The sequence below is a fragment of the Phoxinus phoxinus genome (genome assembly GCF_949152265.1).
Source record: "Phoxinus phoxinus genome assembly, chromosome: 24".
Classification (NCBI taxonomy): Eukaryota; Metazoa; Chordata; class Actinopteri; order Cypriniformes; family Leuciscidae; genus Phoxinus; species Phoxinus phoxinus.
Window position 1 is genome coordinate 1,558,886 of NC_136899.1, and position 19,817 is coordinate 1,578,702.

The 19,817-nt window shown below is 38.8% G+C and overlaps 1 protein-coding gene and 1 long non-coding RNA gene across 2 annotated transcripts in view; one reads left to right on the forward strand and one right to left on the reverse strand.

Moving 5' to 3' along the window:
* The window catches only part of LOC306992809, a 30,050-nt gene that overhangs the window by 1,650 nt on the left and 8,583 nt on the right, over positions 1 to 19,817 (forward strand). The window contains exon 2 of the long non-coding RNA XR_013796342.1: positions 781 to 892. This is a non-coding gene — a long non-coding RNA (uncharacterized lncRNA). The remainder of the gene's footprint in view (positions 1 to 780; positions 893 to 19,817) is intronic.
* LOC306992796 (myosin-7-like) lies at positions 752 to 13,536 on the reverse strand. Its single transcript, XM_079601990.1, has 39 exons — positions 13,514 to 13,536; positions 13,380 to 13,411; positions 12,950 to 13,162; positions 12,725 to 12,868; positions 12,489 to 12,645; positions 12,379 to 12,406; positions 12,178 to 12,286; positions 11,790 to 11,882; positions 11,625 to 11,688; positions 11,437 to 11,535; positions 11,250 to 11,353; positions 10,650 to 10,788; positions 10,443 to 10,561; positions 10,165 to 10,314; positions 9,893 to 10,063; positions 9,497 to 9,806; positions 9,332 to 9,411; positions 9,047 to 9,252; positions 8,793 to 8,916; positions 8,574 to 8,710; positions 8,219 to 8,474; positions 7,883 to 8,125; positions 7,625 to 7,801; positions 7,390 to 7,535; positions 6,924 to 7,014; positions 6,459 to 6,848; positions 6,226 to 6,352; positions 6,016 to 6,134; positions 5,725 to 5,921; positions 5,386 to 5,569; positions 5,101 to 5,266; positions 4,896 to 5,020; positions 4,415 to 4,723; positions 4,112 to 4,315; positions 3,716 to 4,012; positions 3,517 to 3,621; positions 2,153 to 2,248; positions 1,919 to 2,056; positions 752 to 857 (listed from the first exon to the last, which is right to left on the reverse strand). The coding sequence occupies exons 3-39, from the start codon at positions 13,148 to 13,150 to the stop codon at positions 837 to 839; spliced, it is 5,826 nt and encodes a 1,941-aa protein (XP_079458116.1). The 5' UTR covers positions 13,151 to 13,162; positions 13,380 to 13,411; positions 13,514 to 13,536; the 3' UTR covers positions 752 to 836.

Genomic DNA, 19,817 nt, shown 5'->3' on the forward strand with positions numbered 1-19,817 from the left:
AATACATGAAATAAATTAATGAAAATGTGTGTATTTAAATATGGCATAAACATTTACGTAAATTGATACATTGTTGTACATCGTGCATAATGCATTAACACATTTTAACAAATTGAACCTTATTGCAAAGTTGTAGCAAAGGTAGCAAAAACATTTTTCCCTAAGCAATCCCCAAACCCATCCTGCTTTACATGGACTCCTAGAAACAAAGCTTCATATGAGATGTAATGGTGGTGCTGCTCTCAAGTGGTGGTGACTGACTATTGCAGCTCTCACATTCACAGAATTGTGGAGGTTACTTTAGGTTTAGAATTAATATATTGGCAACATAATTGATGAGAAAGAGATTCTGCTGTATAGTGCTGAACTGCATCACAACAATAATTAATCATTCTTTTTTACTGTAATTCGAATGATAATTCACATTCACCAAAGAGATGAAATGGTCTATGTTTGATATTATCATATAGTACTTAAATTTTTTCCTGCATTTTCCTGCTCTGCCAAAACTGAATAAATCTAATTGAATGGCTTTGATGGAGGCATTACATTTTTTTTTTAAACTATCTTTGTATGGTTGACACTACTTAAAATGACAATTTAAGAACATTTCAAGTTTGAATTAGAACTTAGACTAGACAGCCTAGTCTGTGTCACTTAGAGTACATTCAGGCAACTGATTTAGTATTGTGTTCAAGATCATGTTGGGATATTGCAATGTCTAGATTGTTCAAAAAAAGAGGATGAGGTATTCATTTTCATGTTTGGTTTATTCTACAGAACTACAGAAGAGATTGTCACAGCAATCAATGTTTAGAGAGATCCATCTTATAGTTTCACTCTTCATCAGCCCCCTTCTGTTAGGAAGAAAAAGGGAAAAAAAATGTTAACGGTAAGCTGATCCAATTCAAAATGGCTTAAACTCTACATCGCTAATCAATATTGATGTTTGTTTGCTTTTTTTAATAGCCACTCTTGTTAAATAGCTAAATGGATTTCATCAAGTGTAGTTCTTGAAACTACTTGCTATTCATATCTTAGTCACTAAGGGTGTGTTCACACTTGTAGTTCGGTTCGCTTGGTCCAGCCATTAAAAACCAAAAAAAAATAATTTTTTTTTAGTTCTGGTCCGCTTAGCATTCAGATTGCCATTTTTAACACCAAACCTAAAGATACAGACCTTAAAGGCATAGGGATACGTTCACAACCTGATTGGTTTGCTTTTATGACGTATTGCCTATTTTGTGACGGAACGTACCGAACATTCAAAACAATTCTGTGTGCTGGGCTAAATGCGCTCGTTGTATATGCGTATCCTACATATGATGGTATTTTGACCAGCTGACAACTCATGAGGAGCTTATAAAATGTATGTAAAACGATGTAAAAACATTAGAAGATCTGCTACACAAACGAAGATCTGCTACTAGGAGACGCCGTTCTAATGCCTTTACCAAATTGCCTTTAACATCATGACTATAACGTGAAAAAAACAGGTATGCGTCAGTATTCTGTCATTTTTAGGGTCTTATCTTCCTGTTGTTAGTTCGTTTTTTGGTCTGTGTTGCATTTATATTTCGTTCAAACTCTACCAGAGTTTGTTTGGAATCGGACCAATGCCCATCTTTAAGGGGTCTCATTTCGCTTGTTTGGTGCACACATGGCGGGTCAGATCAGGTTTGGTTCAGATGGCAGCGTACCCACTTATTCAAATTAACCGCACTAAAAGAGTAATTTCACCAGGGTTCGTTTTAATCAAACCAAACATGCCAAATCTAAACACAACCTTCTCCAACCTAAAAAGTGCAGATATAGAGTTGAACTATCAAGTCGACTTAACTGTGACTATTTATTTGTGGCTTTTCTGAGATATTTATTTTTATGACCAAAATTACTTGTTTTAAGTGCCTACTCTTACTTTATTGGATCCTGTATCACGGCTCTTGGCTCTCAGCTTGTTGACCTGAGATTCAGCAATATCAGCCCTCTCCTCTGCCTCATCCAGCTCATGCTGTATCTTACGGAACTTGCCCAGATTGGAATTGGCTTGTTCTTCCTAAAGATTACACACAACAGCATTTGTGAAAATCAAAAGATGCAATTACTACAGAAGTCATATCATATGATGGCATCAGTGGGGGAAAATACTCACCGCATCCTCAACAGATCTCTTGTAGGATTTGACCTTCAGCTGGAGTTTGTCCACCAGATCCTGCAGGCGAGCCAGATTCTTTCGGTCTTCCTCAGTCTATGCAAAGCAAAAAAATTTTTTAGTATATACATTTAAATACTGTAATGCTGCGTTCACACCAAACGCGAATAGAGCGTGTGGTGCGAGTGATTTCCATGTTAAGTCAATGTAAAGACGCGTTTACGCACGTCTGGAGGTCCTGCGGTGCGAATGAGGCATTTAGCGCCCCACGGTGGATGTGAATTTGCCGCGCAAATGAGGCGAATTGAGCGATTTTATTTGGTCTTTTTTGTGCATTCACGCGTTTGACGTGATTTCACGTCTGACACCCGAGTTGAAAAATCTGAACTTTGGCGTCAGTTCACGCCGCGTTAACCAATCAGGAGCCTGCTTGCTGCTGTCACGTGGTGAAGTAACGTGATAAACGAGGACTGGCTCGCTTTTCAGTTTATAATGTTATTTTATATGTTTGGCCTCAATAAATTATTTTGTAATATGACTAAATGCCTGGTGTGGTTCTAATGTACAACAAAGCAAATCTTTTATCACATAAAAACTTAATTTTAATATAAGAGGCATATTCATTTTGTATTGAATGCTATTTATTCCATATCTAAATCTAGATTATATGAAACATTATCTCAATGTAAAGACAACCAACATACTTTAGTGTATAAGAACATAGTTTGTGTCTGGACAGTGTTGTGTGAGAGAAAAAAAATCACAGGACAGGTTAATTACTTTTGGAGGCTGGCTTCACTTATCATCCAAACAAAAATAAATTATAGATTAGGTGGGTGAGGGTGATCCTTGCTCCAATGCGGGATAACAGGTCATCAAACTGGGCGCGGGACAGGCGGAAGTACCGCTGAAAGCTGCTGTCATCCAGGCGCAGCTCCTGGAGCAAATGGTGAAGCTCTCAAAACTGGGTACGCCTCTGGATGGTCTGGTGGACCCAAGTATGGCGACGATGACCCCTACGCCGCTAATCTGCTCTCCAGAGCAAATACAGAGCGATAATAAATAATAAATTATTTATAACTCTTTCAATGAATGCTCGATCAACATCACCCATCTTGCAAACAGACAACCGCCTAGCACTTGCCCCGCCCACAAGAAGCGGATTTCGCCTCGGACGCGTGTCAATTTCACTTCAAACGCTTGCTTTTACGACGCCAATGGATTCAAAATGTTTAAGCGTCCAACTAGACGCGGATTTGACGTTCTATTCACGTTTGGTGTGAACGCAGCATAAACATATTTCAATAAATAACATGATCAAATCAAGCAGGGGCAAAAATTTTATGAGGCAACATTTTTCCTACCTGGTAGGTGAGCTCTTTGATGCGTCTCTCATATTTACGAATCCCCTTGACCGAGTCACTGGCCTTTCTCTGTTCTATCTCCACCTCACTTTCCAGCTCTCTCACCTAACAGTTGTGTAACAATTTATGTATAAAAATTTAAAATCTTAGAATAAGCATTTTTACAGAAAACACTCTATACTTGTTTCTAAAAACTTACCCTGGCTTCCAGTTTCTGGACCTGCTTCTTGCCACCCTTCATGGCGATCTGCTCAGCCTCATCCAGACGGTGCTGCAGGTCCTTGATGGTCTGCTCCATGTTCTTCTTCATGCGCTCCAGATGAGCACTGGTGTCCTGCTCCTTCTTCAGCTCCTCTGCCATCATGGCAGCATCAGTGATGGCCTTCTTGGCTTTTTCCTCAGCATTCCTGCACTCCTGCACTGCCTCTTCAACCTCAGTTTGAAGCTGAGTGTTATCTCCCTCCAGCTTCTTCTTCTGATTCAGCAGGCTGGTGTTCTGAACATAGACAATATTGACATTCATGTAGTCTCTAGTTGATATTGATACTAAGAATGGGTTTAAAGGTTTTATTTGTCTAATACAGATGTGTCATACCTGAGAATGCAGGAGCTGAACTCTCTCACTGACATCCAGCAGTTCCTGCTCCGCCAGTTTTCTTCCTCTCTCAGTTTGTTCCAGCATGGATCTCAGCTCATCCAGTTCAGCCTGCAGCAGATTGTTGCGTCTCTCCACAATGGCGAAGTTCTCTTTAAGATCATCATTACAACGGAGAGCGTCATCTAGTTGCAGTTGGGCATCCTGTAAAGTACAAGTTTTACTAATGAAAAGACTGAATAACTACGTTGGATTTCACCTAAGTAAAATCTAGTAAAATCTTGATTTGAAGATTTGTCATACTTTGAGATGTCCATGAAGACCCTTGAGTTGCTTCTGGGCTTCTGATGCCTGTCTGTTAGCCTGGCTGAGCTGAATCTCCATCTCATTGAGGTCTCCCTCCATCTTCTTCTTCAGTCTAAGAGCTTCATTCCTGCTGCGTGTCTCTGATTCCAGTGAGCTCTGCAGGGTATCCACCATTCTCTGCAAGTTCCTCTTTGTCTGTTCCATCTCTTCATCTTTCTCTGTCAGCTTACGTTCAATTTCAGCTTTGACCTGATTGAACTCCAGCTGAGCTCTAAGTATCTTTCCTTCCTCGTGTTCAAGGGAACCCTATGAAGAGTAAAATGGATGTTTGTTATAATGGAGATTTAAATATTTTGGGGTGGGAGGTGACCTCCCTTAAAATAATCTGGTATGATCAATTACTTTAAACAACAGCTTGATTTAAATCAAAGAGTTGTCAAATTAATAAGAACTTTGGGGAAAATGGTTGTTCTTTTACCTCAGCCTCTTCGAGAGCAGTTTGTATCTCTTGTTTCTCCTGCTCCAGTTGTTTTCGTAGTTTCTCCAGCTCATGAATATTCTTCCCACTCTCACCAAGTTGCTCAGTGAGATCAGAAATTTCCGCTGTGCAATAGAAATAACATGTGAGCTCACTAATACTAGCAATTAAAGTAATGGTTTGGAGTCTTAAAAACTACTTTTACCTTGGAGATTCTTGTTCTCCCTCTTCATGCACTCCAGGTGGTCCAATGACTCCTCATACGAGTTTTTCAATTTAAAGAGTTCAGTGCTCAGAGATCTAGCTTCTTTTTGGGCACTTTCCAGTTCAGTTTGGGACTCCTCATACTTCTGCTTCCACTCAGCCAGGACCTGGTTTAATTTAACAAGGCCAATTAGTCAATGGGAGCAGTGCAGTTTGCTGATATTTTATTTTGTAAATATATGGCAAATTTATCCAGCTAATGACAAAATGTAATTTCTCTTCTTACTTTATCAAAGTTTCTTTGCTTCTTGTCCAGAGCAGCAGCAGCAGCATTGGATCTCTCCACATCCACCATGAGATCTTCAATCTCATTCTGCAGCCTGTGCTTGGTCTTCTCCAGCGAGGAGCATTTAGCATTAACAGCTTCCACAGCTTCTTCTGCATCTTGCAGACGCTGAGTCAGTTTCTTCCTGTAATAATCGAAATACAAATTATATCGAACATCTGAAGCATCATTCATTAAACGGTATTTAAATGTATTTAAAAGGCCACAGCCTATAGCAGAAAATTTAGAAAAGTGTCTAATCACTAAAGACAAAACTTGTAAATATTGTTTGTTTCTTACTTTGCTTCCTCCAGCTCCTCAGTCCTCTGGATGGCATCAGTTTCATACTTGGTTCTCCACTGAGCCACTTCAGAGTTTGCCTTGGACATTCCACGCTGGAGCTCAGCCTTGGCTTCTTGCTCCTCTTCATATTGCTCCCTCAGCAGATCAGCATCATGACGAGCAGATTGAACTGCATGGGCCAGGGCATTCTTAGCCTGAAGATAAACAAATATTTGGGGCCAGTTGTTTATTACAATAGTGGATTTTAGCAACAAAAAAAAAATAGATATAGAAGGAGATTTTGAAAACCTTGATTTCTTCTTCGAGCTGTCTCTTGAGGTCTTCAATTTGCTGAGTGTTGGACTGCTTGCCTCTGGTTAACTGAGACACCAGGGAGTTTTTCTCCTCAAGCTGTCTGGCAAGTTCACCTAACACGCAATATAAAAAAAAAAAGATTTACTTTTTTCCCATGTATCATTATGGTACAGTTGGTAACAAGACAATATTTTGTGTTCTTACCATTTTCAGTTTGCAGCTTGGATTTTTGCATGGTGAAATCATTGATTGTGCGCTGTCCTTCCTCAGCCTTGGTTCTGTACTCACTCATCTGGTCTTCCAGAGTTCTGCACATTTTCTCCAGGTTTGTCTTGAGGATAAATTATATCATAATTGATTGCTTTCTTTGACTATTGATTGCTTTCTTTGACTGACAACACATAAGTTAGACACCAAACATAATTTCCCTTACTCACCTTTGCCTTTACAAGCTGTTCCATGTTGGAGACCACATCGTCAAGTTCCAGTTTGAGTTCACTCTTCTCTTTCTCCAGCTTCTGCTTCACTCTCTGGAGGTTGTCAATCTGCTCTCCCAGATCAGCCACACTGTCTGCATGTTTCTTCCTCAGTGTAGCCGCAGTGGCCTCATGATGCAGAGTGGACTCTTCAAGGTCTCTGCGCAGTTTCTGGAACTCAGCTTCACGTTTCTTGTTCATCTCAATCTGGGAAACAGTGGCTCCACCAGCCTCCTCCAACCTCTCACTGATCTCTTCCAGTTCTCTGGACAGATCAGCTCTCTGTTTCTCAACTTTAGCACGAGCAGCTCTCTCAGCCTCCAGCTCTTCCTCAAGCTCTTCAATTCTGGCCTAGTAATGTGCAAAAATTCAAAATTAAGATTACAATTCCTAACTAATCTATTTTAAGACAGATTTAAAGTTTACCTGCAACTCTTTCAGTTTTTTCTGGAGTTGGGACTCCAAAGCTTGTCCGTCTTCAATCTTGCTATTGAGCTGGCTTATTTCAAAGTCTTTTCTGCCAAGTAAACAGGATGAATGATTACATACAATTTCACATTAAAAATATCTGGTAACACTTTACATTAAGGTTCCATTAGTTAACGTTAGATACTGCTTTTTTAGGTAAAAATTTGTTACAGTATTTATGAAACTTTGTTGACATTAATTGATAAAAAGAAAATGTTAATTGTTAGCTTGTGTCAGCTAACAATGAAGCTTAATAATGTGTTGGTGAATGTTTAAATTTACATGAACTATTTACATGAAGTATTTTTCATTGTTCGTTAATGTTAAATATAGTTAACTAAAGTAAACTGGAACCTTATTTTAAAGAATTACCAAATATCTTTTAATATTAAAATTGGATTTTATATTTAATAAAGTATATTACTTCTTTAGCCGCTCCTCCGTCTGCTGCTTATCATTTTCCAAATCCATCACACTCTCTTGAGTCAACTTCAAGTCACCCTCAAGCTTTCTTTTAGCTCTCTCAAGATCCATACGAATTTTCTTTTCATGTTCCAAAGAACCTTCAAGCTGATTTTCATGCAAAAAATATAAATAATTGACTAATTACTTTAAATGTTTCTCATTTTAATTCTAGTGTTGTGTTTTCTGACTCTTACATCATCCACTTGTTGCTCCAACTTGGCTTTGGCTTTGGTTAGTGTGTTGACTTTGTCTTCCTCACTCTGGAGGTCATCCAGCGTTTGCTGATGGGCCTCCTGAAGAGCTTTCTTCTCCTTGGTCAGCTTAGCGATAATCTCATCCAAAGCTGCCATCTCTTCTATCATGTTTTTAACCTGTAGAAATGTGTTATTGTTTCAAGAGGCTCTTAACTCGCCATTCTAGCATCAATAACAGGTTCAGTGTTGAAAACTGACCTTGTTCTCAGTGGCATGTTTCTCTTTCTCTACTTTGGCCAGAGTGAGCTCAAGATCATCAATGTCCTTCTTGAGCTCAGAACATTCATCCTCTAGCTTTCGTTTCTTTGCAGTCAGCTCAGCATTCATTTCATCTTCATCCTCCAGTCTCTCTGTCATTTCTTTGACTTTGGCCTCAAGCTGGATCTTGCTCTTGATCAGACCTTCACATCTCTCCTCAGCATCTGTAAGATTATCTTGCTCCTATCAACATAAAAAAAAAAAAGAAAACTTGTTTTGTTTTCTGATTTGTTTGAAATGTGAAAAGTGCAGAGTTGTAGTCCCATGTGAACTTACAGTCTGTGCTAAAAGCTGCAGGTCGTTCTTCTCTTGGAGAAGAGAAACCATCTTTTCCTCAAGCTCCTTTCTGCGGGCTTCAGATTTGGCATAAGCCTCCTTCAACTTGGTGAATTCCTCCTTCATGTTGGCCATTTCTTTCTCAGTCTCTGCACTTTTCAGCAGAGGCTTGATCTTGAAGTAGAGCTTCATCCAGGGCCAATTCTTGACACCCATGAAAGCACGTACGTTCCACTGGATCACCAACAAAGAATCTCTGTAGATATTAAATAATATGGATTTAAAGAAATTTAAGTCTTAAATTACAAAATGTAACTTGGAAAATATGTTAAAAATCAAAGAGCTAAAATCGAACCTTCTTTCCACAATTTTCTGGAACTCATCTCTTGATAGAAAACCACGAGCTCTGGACTGAATTCCAGTTATAATAAGTGCAAGACGGTCATCTCTCATCTCTTCAAGAGTTCCCAGAAGACCAGCCTTAAAAAACACCTGAATTGTAAAGAATATTGCGTCAAATAAGATGACAATGGAAATGTGGCTTTGGAAAAAGTTAATGTTAATATAATCATACCTTTGTATGTCCTAACTTGTACTGGTTGTGATCAATATCCAGAGAGCCCAGAAGTTTTTCTGAACCCTTCTTGTTATCAATGAACTGTCCCTCGGGGATAGCAGCAGGATTTAGGATGCGGTATCTTCCCAAAAACACACACATTAACAATTATTTCTGTATTTATTCAATTTTATTTCTAACAAATGCTTACATTTGCAAACAGGAATTGAAGAATTTTGTAAGACATGAAAGCCATTTGGTTTCATACTAACCGTTGTTTGAAATCCCCATACAGGATCCTGTTGGGGAAACCCTTTCTGCAGATCCTGATGCCCTCCAGCACACCGTTACAGCGCAGCTGGTGCATGACCAGAGGATTCTCCATCGCACCAGGAGTCTTGGTCTCATTGGGGATGAGGCAGCGCACAAAGTGAGGGTGAGTTGACCTCAAGTTGGTCATCAGCTTGTTCAAGTTCTCCTGTTGGTAGACCACAGAGGATTCAGATTGATATGCAATAAAACCATATGAGATAAAGTAGTGTTTTAATATTTCATACCCTATGAAGGGCTGACACCGTCTGGAAGGAAGAACCCTTCTTTTTGCTACCTTTGGCAGCTTTTCCTCCAGAATCTGTAGCTGTGAAATAAATTATTTTTGCTAGTATTAAACCGTAAAAGTAGTGCTTATTATATTTTTATGTCACACTTCAATATGTACTTACCTGAGTCATCAGTAGCGTAATTAGCAAACAGAATGGACAACAGCTTAAGAGTTGACTTCTGGAAAAACCCTACTACCGTCTCATTGAGAGGGTCTTTGTTCTTCACCAGCCAGTTTGAAATGTTGTAGTCCACAGTGCCAGCATAATGAACAAGGGCAAAATGGGCCTCTGGTTTACCCTTGACAATCCTAGGCTTTTGGAAGTTTGGATTTTTCCCCATATGGTTGTCATAAAGCTTAGCTTTAAATGTTGCATCACTGGCTTTGGGGAACATGCACTCCTCTTCAAGGATGGACATGATACCCATGGGCTACAATGACAGTGACAAAGTTAACAAGAGTTAAGACTGAAAACTATTACCCTCACAGTATATTTATCAACATAGTATTCACCCACCTTCTCAATAAGCTCAATACAAGCCTGCAAGTCCATGCCAAAGTCAATAAACACCCACTCAATGCCCTCCTTCTTGTATTCCTCTTGCTCCAGCACAAACATGTGGTGGTTGAAGAACTGCTGCAACTTCTCATTAGTGAAGTTGATGCAGAGCTGCTCAAAGGTGTTGGACTGCAGGTGGAATATATTGTATTATCACAATGGTGTCACAGGTTGCACTGCTTGATGAATTTGTTCTATGAATAAAAAATAATCAGTTGATTTCAGCTTACATCAAAGATCTCAAATCCAGCAATGTCCAGCACACCAATGAAGTACTGGCGAGGCTGTTTGGTGGCCAGGGATTGGTTAATTCTCACAACCATCCAAAGAAACATCTTCTCGTACACTGACTTTCCCAGAGCACCAATAGAGTAGTACACCTAATAAAGAAAAGATTGAATTTTGCAGAATTTGACACATTGCAATCTAGAAAGCAATTTTTCAGAGACATGAAATATGTTGTATGTCTTTGAAAGTGAACCTGAATGATGCTATTTTTATTCATTACCTGCTGGACACTCTGTCCCTTGGTGACCCACTCATTTCCTACTTTGACTCTTGGGTGGAGCAAACCCTTGATCAAGTCAGCTGAATTTAGGCCCATCAGATATGAGATTTTGTCAGCATCTACATGTTAAAAAGAATACAGAGCTATGACTCTATATACAACATGTTTGCAAGTTCTACTGATTCCAACTTTCCGAGTTATACTGACCCTCAGTCCCATCAGCCTCGGCCTGTTCCTCTCTTTGCTTCTGTTTGAACTTCATGTTGCCAAAGTGCATGACGGAACCAGTCAGCTTGTAGATGCTGTTCTTCTCCTCTAGAGTGAAGCCCAACACATCGAATGCTTCCTACAGCAAATATACAGAGCATATTAAATTTCATGGCAAATGTTTCATATTCTACTTTTTGACAAGTACATTACAAGTCTTTATTTTTAAAGAATAGACTGACCAGATAAATTATCTTATAATCAATTATCTTTCAAGTCGTTCTATACCTTATGACTACACAGGTATAGAACGAACACAAAAGTAGAGCATGTTAATGATCTTTTCCTCACACAAATCAGATGGCTTCCAAAAAACAAGTTTTGTGGATCTTTTATGGTACCTTTTAATACTTATTGACAGCCCCTGATCACTATATGCTTTTATTGTTTGGAAATCAGCCAAGACATTATACATTTATGTTCTACACCAAAAATGCAGTCATACAGGTTATCAAAAGTGCTAATGGTAACTAAATTGCAAATGCTGGGTGGACTATTTCTTATAATATTTTATAATGTGATGTCTTTACAAACACCCACATCAGTGGCCATCAGCTCGTCACCGTCATTAATAGAAGCCACTTGTGTTTCTCCTTGGGAGATAAAGGCGTAGTCATAGGGGTTGTTGGTGATGAGCAGCATTTCTAAGGAGAAATGGGAATATAAATCAGAAAAGACTCTTCTAATTAGAGATGGCAATATTAATAGATATGGTGGGTAATTTTACCCAGCAGTTCTGGTCTTCTCTGGGACAGAATCTGATAGAAGATGTGGTAGTCTCTCTCAGCCTTGAGCTGAAAAGTGACACGGGACTTCTCCAGCAGATCTAAATGATTAGATAAATAGATGAATTTCAAAACAGTTACACATTTCATCAATGTGTGATTTGTTGGAATGATGTTGGGCAGTACTTACAAGTCTCAATGTCAGCAGAAGATAACTTTCCACTGTGGCCAAAATGGATACGGATAAATTTACCCTGTAAATAAAGCAATATATGATATAATATATAACATGCTTGTATAACATATCATGAAAACCAATATAGAATAACAACACCAATGTAAAATCCCAACTTACAAATCTGGAGGAGTTGTCATTTCTGATGGTCTTGGCGTTACCGAAAGCCTCCAGAGCAGGATTACACTGGATGATTTGATCCTCCAGAGTACCCTGAGAATTCATGTGTAAACGGTTTGATGTACCTACTTTTCGGTTAACAGACATTCATATTTTTGGACATTTTGTAGTCTTGTAATAATAATAATAGTTTGTTATGTGTAAATGCATTGCAATATGATACAAGTATGGGAGAATCAAATTATGACAATTAGTGAATCCAATATTTAATAATATATAACTCCAAATTTGTAGACATCTTTAATTTAGTAATTTTTTTTTGTATGCTATGCTATATAGTAGGTAAATAAATTTTTCCATAATAAGCCGTTTTTGGGGAATTAAGCACCTTTTTCTCCATTGATGAATCCTTCTTGCCGGTTGTTGCTGCTGCAATGCTCGCAAAGTACTGGATTACTCTTTTAGTGTTCACAGTCTTTCCAGCACCAGATTCTCCACTTAAAACGGATGAAAACGGTTATTAAAATACAGCACAGAAAGAAAATATTGGTGAAAGGAGGAATATTATGCTACGGCATAATATACATACGTGATCAGGACAGACTGGTTTTCTCTGTCTGTGAGAAAATAAAACATAAGGAACTTACCACTTGAAATTTCATTAGAAAAATCCAAAAAAATAACAGGTCAGATCATCACCTGACAACATGTACTGGTAGGCATTGTCTGAGATGGAGAAGATGTGTGGAGGGGCCTCAGTTCGTTTTTTTCCTCTATAGGCATTGACGACTTCCTGGTTGTACACTGGCAGCCACTTGTAGGGGTTCACAGTGACACAGAAGAGCCCAGAGTAGGTCTGTAAGAGATTCACAGAAGGTTTAGATCTGCTCATTCAAGATAAAGAGAACATGTGAGTGTTTTAAAACTGGACTCACGTAGATCATCCAGGCTGCGTAACGCTCTTTGAGGTTAAACAGCACAGCGGGCTCATGCAGGAAGGTGAACATCGCCATGTCCTCAATTTTATCAAACTTTGGCGGGTTCTGGGGGTGAACATCATCCTCCTTCACAGTTACTGTCTGTGGATAACACAAAAAAATGTTGACAGTCACTCTGTACTTCTGTCTACAATCTACAACAATGCAGAGATTGGATCTTACCTTCCCGAATTCAGTGTCAACAGTGACTTTGTCACCGTCTCTACTGGTGACGGAGGCTTTGACGTACTCAACCGCAGGGTCGGGCACAAAGCATTCCTTCTTCATGTCGAAGGGGCGAGTTTGGGCCTCCAGACGCTCCCTGTCTGACTTTCGTAAGAACGGGGCAGCTGGCCCGAACTCTGCCATCACAGCATCCCCCATCTTTCAATCAGACTAAGAAATAGATGACAAAATTCTCTGAACTTTTATAACTTGTTTACAATTAAAACATTTTTTGGAAAAAAATATATAAATTAAATATAATTCTGTATGAATATAAAAATATAACATATTCTCATTAGTTATTGCATTTAAAAAGAAAACATTGCATAAACATAAATGCATACACACACATACACAATGTGTTGACCTTTATAAAAGCATGTCTTACCAGATGCAATCCAAACCCAAAATGTCCAAGTCCTTTCAATAAAAAAATAAACTTTATAAATGAGAAGTCAAGTCATCTTATTATATTGTTCTGTCCCCATAAACAATTTTATAAAAAATGATGTGTGCTCTTACCTTTAGATGGCACAATGATGTGAGCTTGCAATATTGTGCGGTAACTCTTTATATAGAGGCACAATGAGTGTGACGTTGACCATCTGTATTTGGTCCGACTCACTTGTGTGTGTAGCTCTTTTTGGGTGCCTGAAAAAATATTTGTGTGAGTCATAGTAGTTTAGCATGTGGTGTGTGATGGTAGCGCTAAAGATTAGAGGAGTCACAATAGTTTAGCATGTGGTGTGTGGCGGTAGCGCAAAAGATCAGAAAGGATCTAGATCACAATGGTGCTATTTTTGTCCCATATTTATATCTTCTTTTTTAGAGATATGAGATCTTTACTAAAGTTTTTTATACTAAAATGTTCACCTTCACTTTCGTATTTTGTAGTTCGTTTCATAGGCCAGATTCACAACATGTCTGTTTTTTATGTACGTAAAGCATCATAGAAACTATTATATGTATAATGATGTATCTGAACCATAGTTGAACATTCACACAATCCTTTTTAAATAAAATTGCTTAATTGACAGTTAGATTCCAGCTTTTCTAGAACTCTGTGTCATTTTCTGTCCTCAAAGAGAGACAGGCATGCACTGGTAATTCCACAGGTTTATCTTTGTGCTAAAGGATGAAAACAAGGTAACAATGTCTCACAAGCAAGACGGCTGTCACGGAAGATTAAAATTGTCAGTAGACAGCTGTAACGGCAACAATGAATATCTGCAATTGTGACCTTTTGTTCTCGCCTAATGCAGAGACAGCTGCAACTCTGGCTTGTTATTGTTTGTTACTATGACCTTTCATTAGCAGTCATTCAAATGAACAACAGCTTCACTCATGTTCTTCCATGTTCACCCCATTCTTTCTTGAAAAAGATTTTCCAGCTTTACAAAGATTCCCAAAACAAATGCATGAAAGTATTCTTTAGGATACAAAATATATTCTGAATACATTACATCAGTGTTACTTTTTCTGTGCATCAGTTAACACGAAAATGCTTATAATGATTCCTCCTTAACAGATAGAACATGGCAAGCAGGTCAAACTAACCGTCTTAGCCCCAGATCTGTTTCTAAACACCATTAATGTATTGTCAGCTCTACAGCATTGATTTTTTTGGGCAGCCGTGTGAGCCGTCATTCAAGACCTTTAGTGAGGTTTCTGACCTGCCATGACCTCTCGTCCCTCAGTTATTCTGCTCCCTCTCAACAAGCACCTTACTTAGTCTTAGCAATTGGGCAATCTATTCTAGGCCCCTCATCTTTTACAGAGCCTCATTCTCAGCTGTCTTTTAACCCTTGTTTATCAAATCTCAGGAGCAAGAATGGGAGAAATGGGGGCAACCTTATTTCTAATAAAGTTTGTAATCCTTTTGTAATCCTTGAGCTTTCTTTTGTCCCTGGGTGCACTAGAATGGTCTTGCATCAGTTGGGTTAAATAGGATTCCATTGTGTCTCCACTTTCTACTCTTCTGCTTCAGACCATTTAGATAGTTTTGCTACCAAAACTTTTTATTTAAAAGCTGGAGTAGGTGTTAAACAGACAATGGCACATTGATTAAATGCAACAGTGGCATTCTTGTCTGTAGTTTAATTGAGAAACACAGTGGGTTTAAAAACAAGCTATTATAGTTAATTTATAACATAAACCATAAAGATTATTGTACTTGAAATGAATATTAACTGATTTTTTTTTAACTTTATTTCAGCTAGTTGACAGCCAAGGCAACATGTCTCATTTTCATTTAGTTTAACTTTTACTTGTACTAAAATAAAAAAGTTTTTTTTTCTAATTCAAAACTTTAACTAACAGGGTTCCCACGCTACTTGAATGTACTTGAAGTTCTTGAATTTCAAACATGGATTCAAGGACTGGAAAGTATGGGAAAACAAACATAGGTCCTTGAAAGTGCTTGATTTAAACATCAACTACATTTTGTTAGAGTAGCATGGTGCTATTACAAAAATGGGCCTTTATGCACTGCCAAAGCCAGAACAAAACAGCGCTACTGATTGGGGAGGAAGCGGGAAAAACCTGGAAAAAAAGCAGCGTGAGCATATAGATCATGGTCACATGCAATCAGCCCTGCATGATGAACCCTTGATAAGCATGGAGCTGTTTAACTAGCTCAGTGACAGGTAAGTGCACGCTCAGTGACAGGTAAGTGCACATTCAGGAATGCTTGTCTATACTATAACTACAATACTATGGCAGTATTGAGCCATATAAAAATTGGTTTATCAAAGGTCCAACGAATAGCACTTAGTAAACCATTGTTTAAAAGCACAGCGCTGCTTTGTTTACAGAGGTTTATGGGGAAACCAATATATTTCTCTTTTCTATAAGCCATCTACTTTCAGAGAGTGAAATTGCATTTTCAGCACATCTCTAATTTTTTTTCAGACTAAAGGGACTGTCACACTAAACTTTTCGTTCCATTGACTTTCATTCATAAGCATGGAAATGCGTCAGACCGCAAGTGCAAGCTCGTCTGAAAAGTTTTGCATTTCGCTGCGTTCCGAAGTTCAAGTTTGGTGAACTCTGACCTGCAAATTCGCAATCACGTGTTGTAACCTAATTCCTTGATGGAGGGAATGGAGACGTTATGTCGACTGACATTAGGGGTCTCACTTAATAATAATTTGTTACGTTTATATGGCGCTTTTCTCTGCACTCAAAGTGCTTTACATAGAAGATACTGGGGCGTTAGGACACACCCAGACCACAGGGTGAGCACCCACTGGTTGCCTCACTAACACCTCTTCCAGCAGCAACCTAGTTTTTCTAGGAGGTCTCCCATCCAGGTACTAACCATGCTCAACCCTGCTTAGCTTCAGTGGGCAACCAGTCTTGGGCTACAGGATGATAAATATATATGTTTGCCCCCATCACCTCTTAAGTTTTTGGAAAATGGCCAATGAAATTGGCTTGTGGAACTTGCATGCCTTGCCACTGCCCATACATATGGGTATAAAATACGGTGGCATGCATCCTCTCATTAGGTTTGTGCTGAAGAGCTAAGAAGGTGTCCTGGTCATTTAGCGGGGTAGTACAAGGTTGTGGCAGGAGGGACATAACGAGGAATACGACAGTAACCGAGACATTCCCTTTCTGTCTAATGTCAACTGACATTAGGGGTCCCTATGAAAAGCGCCACAACCACTGAACTGTGTTAGGAGTGTTGGCGATGCAGATGCTGGCAAGCTGTAGCGTGCCTGTTGGCAACTGCCCTCGCTAAGTTCAGAGCCGGAGTTGATGTATTAACTGCACAGCTACCAACTTAGCTCTCCGGTCAACCATGGTCATGGCGCGGGCCCTCGGCTAGACGATGTCCACCTTGATGGCCCAGGAATGGCACCTCTGGCTGAACCTTGCAGAGATGCGGGATGCAGACAAAGTGCACTTTCTCGATGCCTCCATTTTGCAAGGCAGTTCTTAGACGACACAAACAGGACTTTGCCCGGCAGTTCTTGCCAGTCCAAAAGCAGACGGAGACCATCAAACATCTTGCCCTAGCGTGATACCACCGCCACCGAGCTGGCCCCCAGTCTTCTTGTCGCCAAGTGAATTCCCCCATGGTTTCTACACCTGTTCCAACGGCCCCACGGAGGACATCACTATTCCCACTCCCAACCACAACACCACCACCACTGCGTGGACATGATGGCTGAACCCACCTCTGACGGAGAGTCAATGCCTGCCGCGATGGAAGAGCCGATGCTGGAAGGACCAAGTGAGCCAACCATCACCCCAGAGCCTGGATCTCAAGAGACTTCTGACCAGGTGTGTGAGGGGGGTCAGTGATCATTTCTGGTTAGCATCTCAAAGTGTTGGGTCAAGCGGATTATTTCAAGGTTTTGAGTAAAAAAAAAAAAAGAAGTTATTTTTGTATTTTTCATGTTACTTACAGGATTTTAGTGTTTAGCATGAGTACCTCATTAAGACCTTCACTCTGGATTACCAGGAGATCTGGAAAACCTTCACATCCTGTCTCTTTTCTTTTAGCTGCAGGTCTCTTGTTATGGCAGGGTGGAACTTTGTTTGCCCTTGTTTGCCTCAGATCACCAAAAGGTCAATGACTTGACCCATTGTGCATCATGACCATTGAGCAGGCTATTATTAGAGAATGAGGGGGTCTGTTTGTTTGATTTGTCCACTAGTGGTCCCATGATTATTTTGACTCTACTGTTTGTCATTTCTTCATTATCCCTTGTTCGAGCAAGCTGTATGATGTAGACAGAGAATACAGGTATTAATATTTGCACAATGTACCCCTATCTTTGTCTATATATCTATCTATCTAGAGAAATTGGCATGACTTTTGACCTCTGCTCTACAAATGTTTATTTTTCCCTCACTCTCTTTGCCTGGTTTTTCTATCTCAGCCACACACAACCACTGTGATCCCTGCAGGAGAAGATCCAACGCATCTCTGAAGCACAGATGAAGGTAATGCAAAGCGTTGTTTTTTTTTTTTTTTTTTTTTTTTTGTGATTGACAGGAATTTTTTTAACAATATTATATTTAATAAATACTGAATTAATATTGTTTATTAAACTAAAAACAATCACATAATCATAATATGTGAGAACCATTACAGTTTTTCTCAATCGCTTAGGCACATTTTTCTAAACAGTCTTAACATTTTCTAAACTGTAAGTGCAACATCCAAAACTGTTTGGTTGATTATCAGATAAACTATCACATGTCTGCAAATTGTAGTTACTCACCTAAAACATTTAATTCATGCTTCAAAACCCACTTAATGTGTCAGTAATTTGGCCAATGCCACCAAAATAGTGTTTTTGCCATTGTGTGCGCCACACTGGTCAAAATGTTTAGATATATTTTCTCCATGGAAAATATGTGTTATAGACAAATTGTATGTGTTTTAGTTGACACCATCTGTTCTATACACTAGAATGTAGAACGAGAATGTCAGTTATTGTCTACCATAAAATATGCATGACAAAGAATACTCTAAAACACACAGAAAAGAAAGACTTAAACAATAATAGTTGATACACAGTAAGCATGCTTACACACACATCCACACACATTTTGTTGTAGATACAGATCTTTGAAATAAATGATGGGGAACAAAATGTTTACTGCAAGTCTCCTCTGTATAACACCATTTTCAGGTGTGACATTACTCATAATGTGGCACAATTGTCAAAACTGAGAGCTCAGTACAAAGTGATAAACTTTTACAAAATGTGAATATTAAGGAATATTAGGTGTGTGCGGTCACTTTAAGAGGGTCTACACGGGCCGAAAATACTGACAAACATCCGGTTTCTTTCTCAACTGTTGACTTATGACATAACCGAGAGATAGTTTGCCGAGATTGGTATTTAGACATTTTGTATTTGTGTGTCTGTTCAAGGGCAAGGAAACACGAAAGAGGAATCCATTTCGGTGTTCGAGCGCTATTTGAAACGCTCTCTTTCTCCCTTTCTCTCTCTCTCTCTCTCTCTCTCTCTCTCTCTCTCTCTCTCTGCATGCTTCGTGTGTATGTGGCTGTACGCACAGATAACGCACGGGGCCTAGTCCGTACGGATCACATATCAAATTTGTATTTAAATGTTTAGAGTTATTTTTGTTGCAAGAAAAAAGCAATTAAACCTGTTACACACTTTATTTTAACCTATTCTAATTAAATATGTGCTAATACTATATAACATGATACAAGCTTCAGCAGTTACTGTGATAATGAAATTGGATACCATCACATGCCTAATATACATATATACAATCAAAATCTTTATCATTATAGCATCAGTTCTGAATTTATTTTACAAAAATATGATTATTTTTCTATGTAAACTTTTTTTGGGGAAATTTTTTTGTTTTTTGGGGTTAAATATGACTTTTTTCTGAGTCTGAATAATTTATTTTGGTTAATAATTGAGAATATATTTTAATATATAATTAAGTAGGGGAGAGTGGGCACAAGGGATATATCTCAGTAACTTTTGGGTCATACATGTTAGTAGTGCTATCTATTTTGGTCTCAAAATACAAATTAAAACAAACCAATGTGTTAATTGTGTCCTCCAAACTACATTTCTAATATCATTCTTTGTAATGGCTTTTGGTTAAATAAGTTAATATAATAGACACTGGCTTACATTGAGATCAAAGTCAGTTGCATAATGGAAAGTTGTACTGTTCTCAGGAGTATTTTTCATAAACATCAGGATATTGAGAGAGTTATCACATGTTATACTCTCTCACATTCAGTCTTTTATCATTTGTTACTGTTAGTGTAATTAGTAACACTTTACAATAAGGTTTAGTTCATTTATGCATTTCT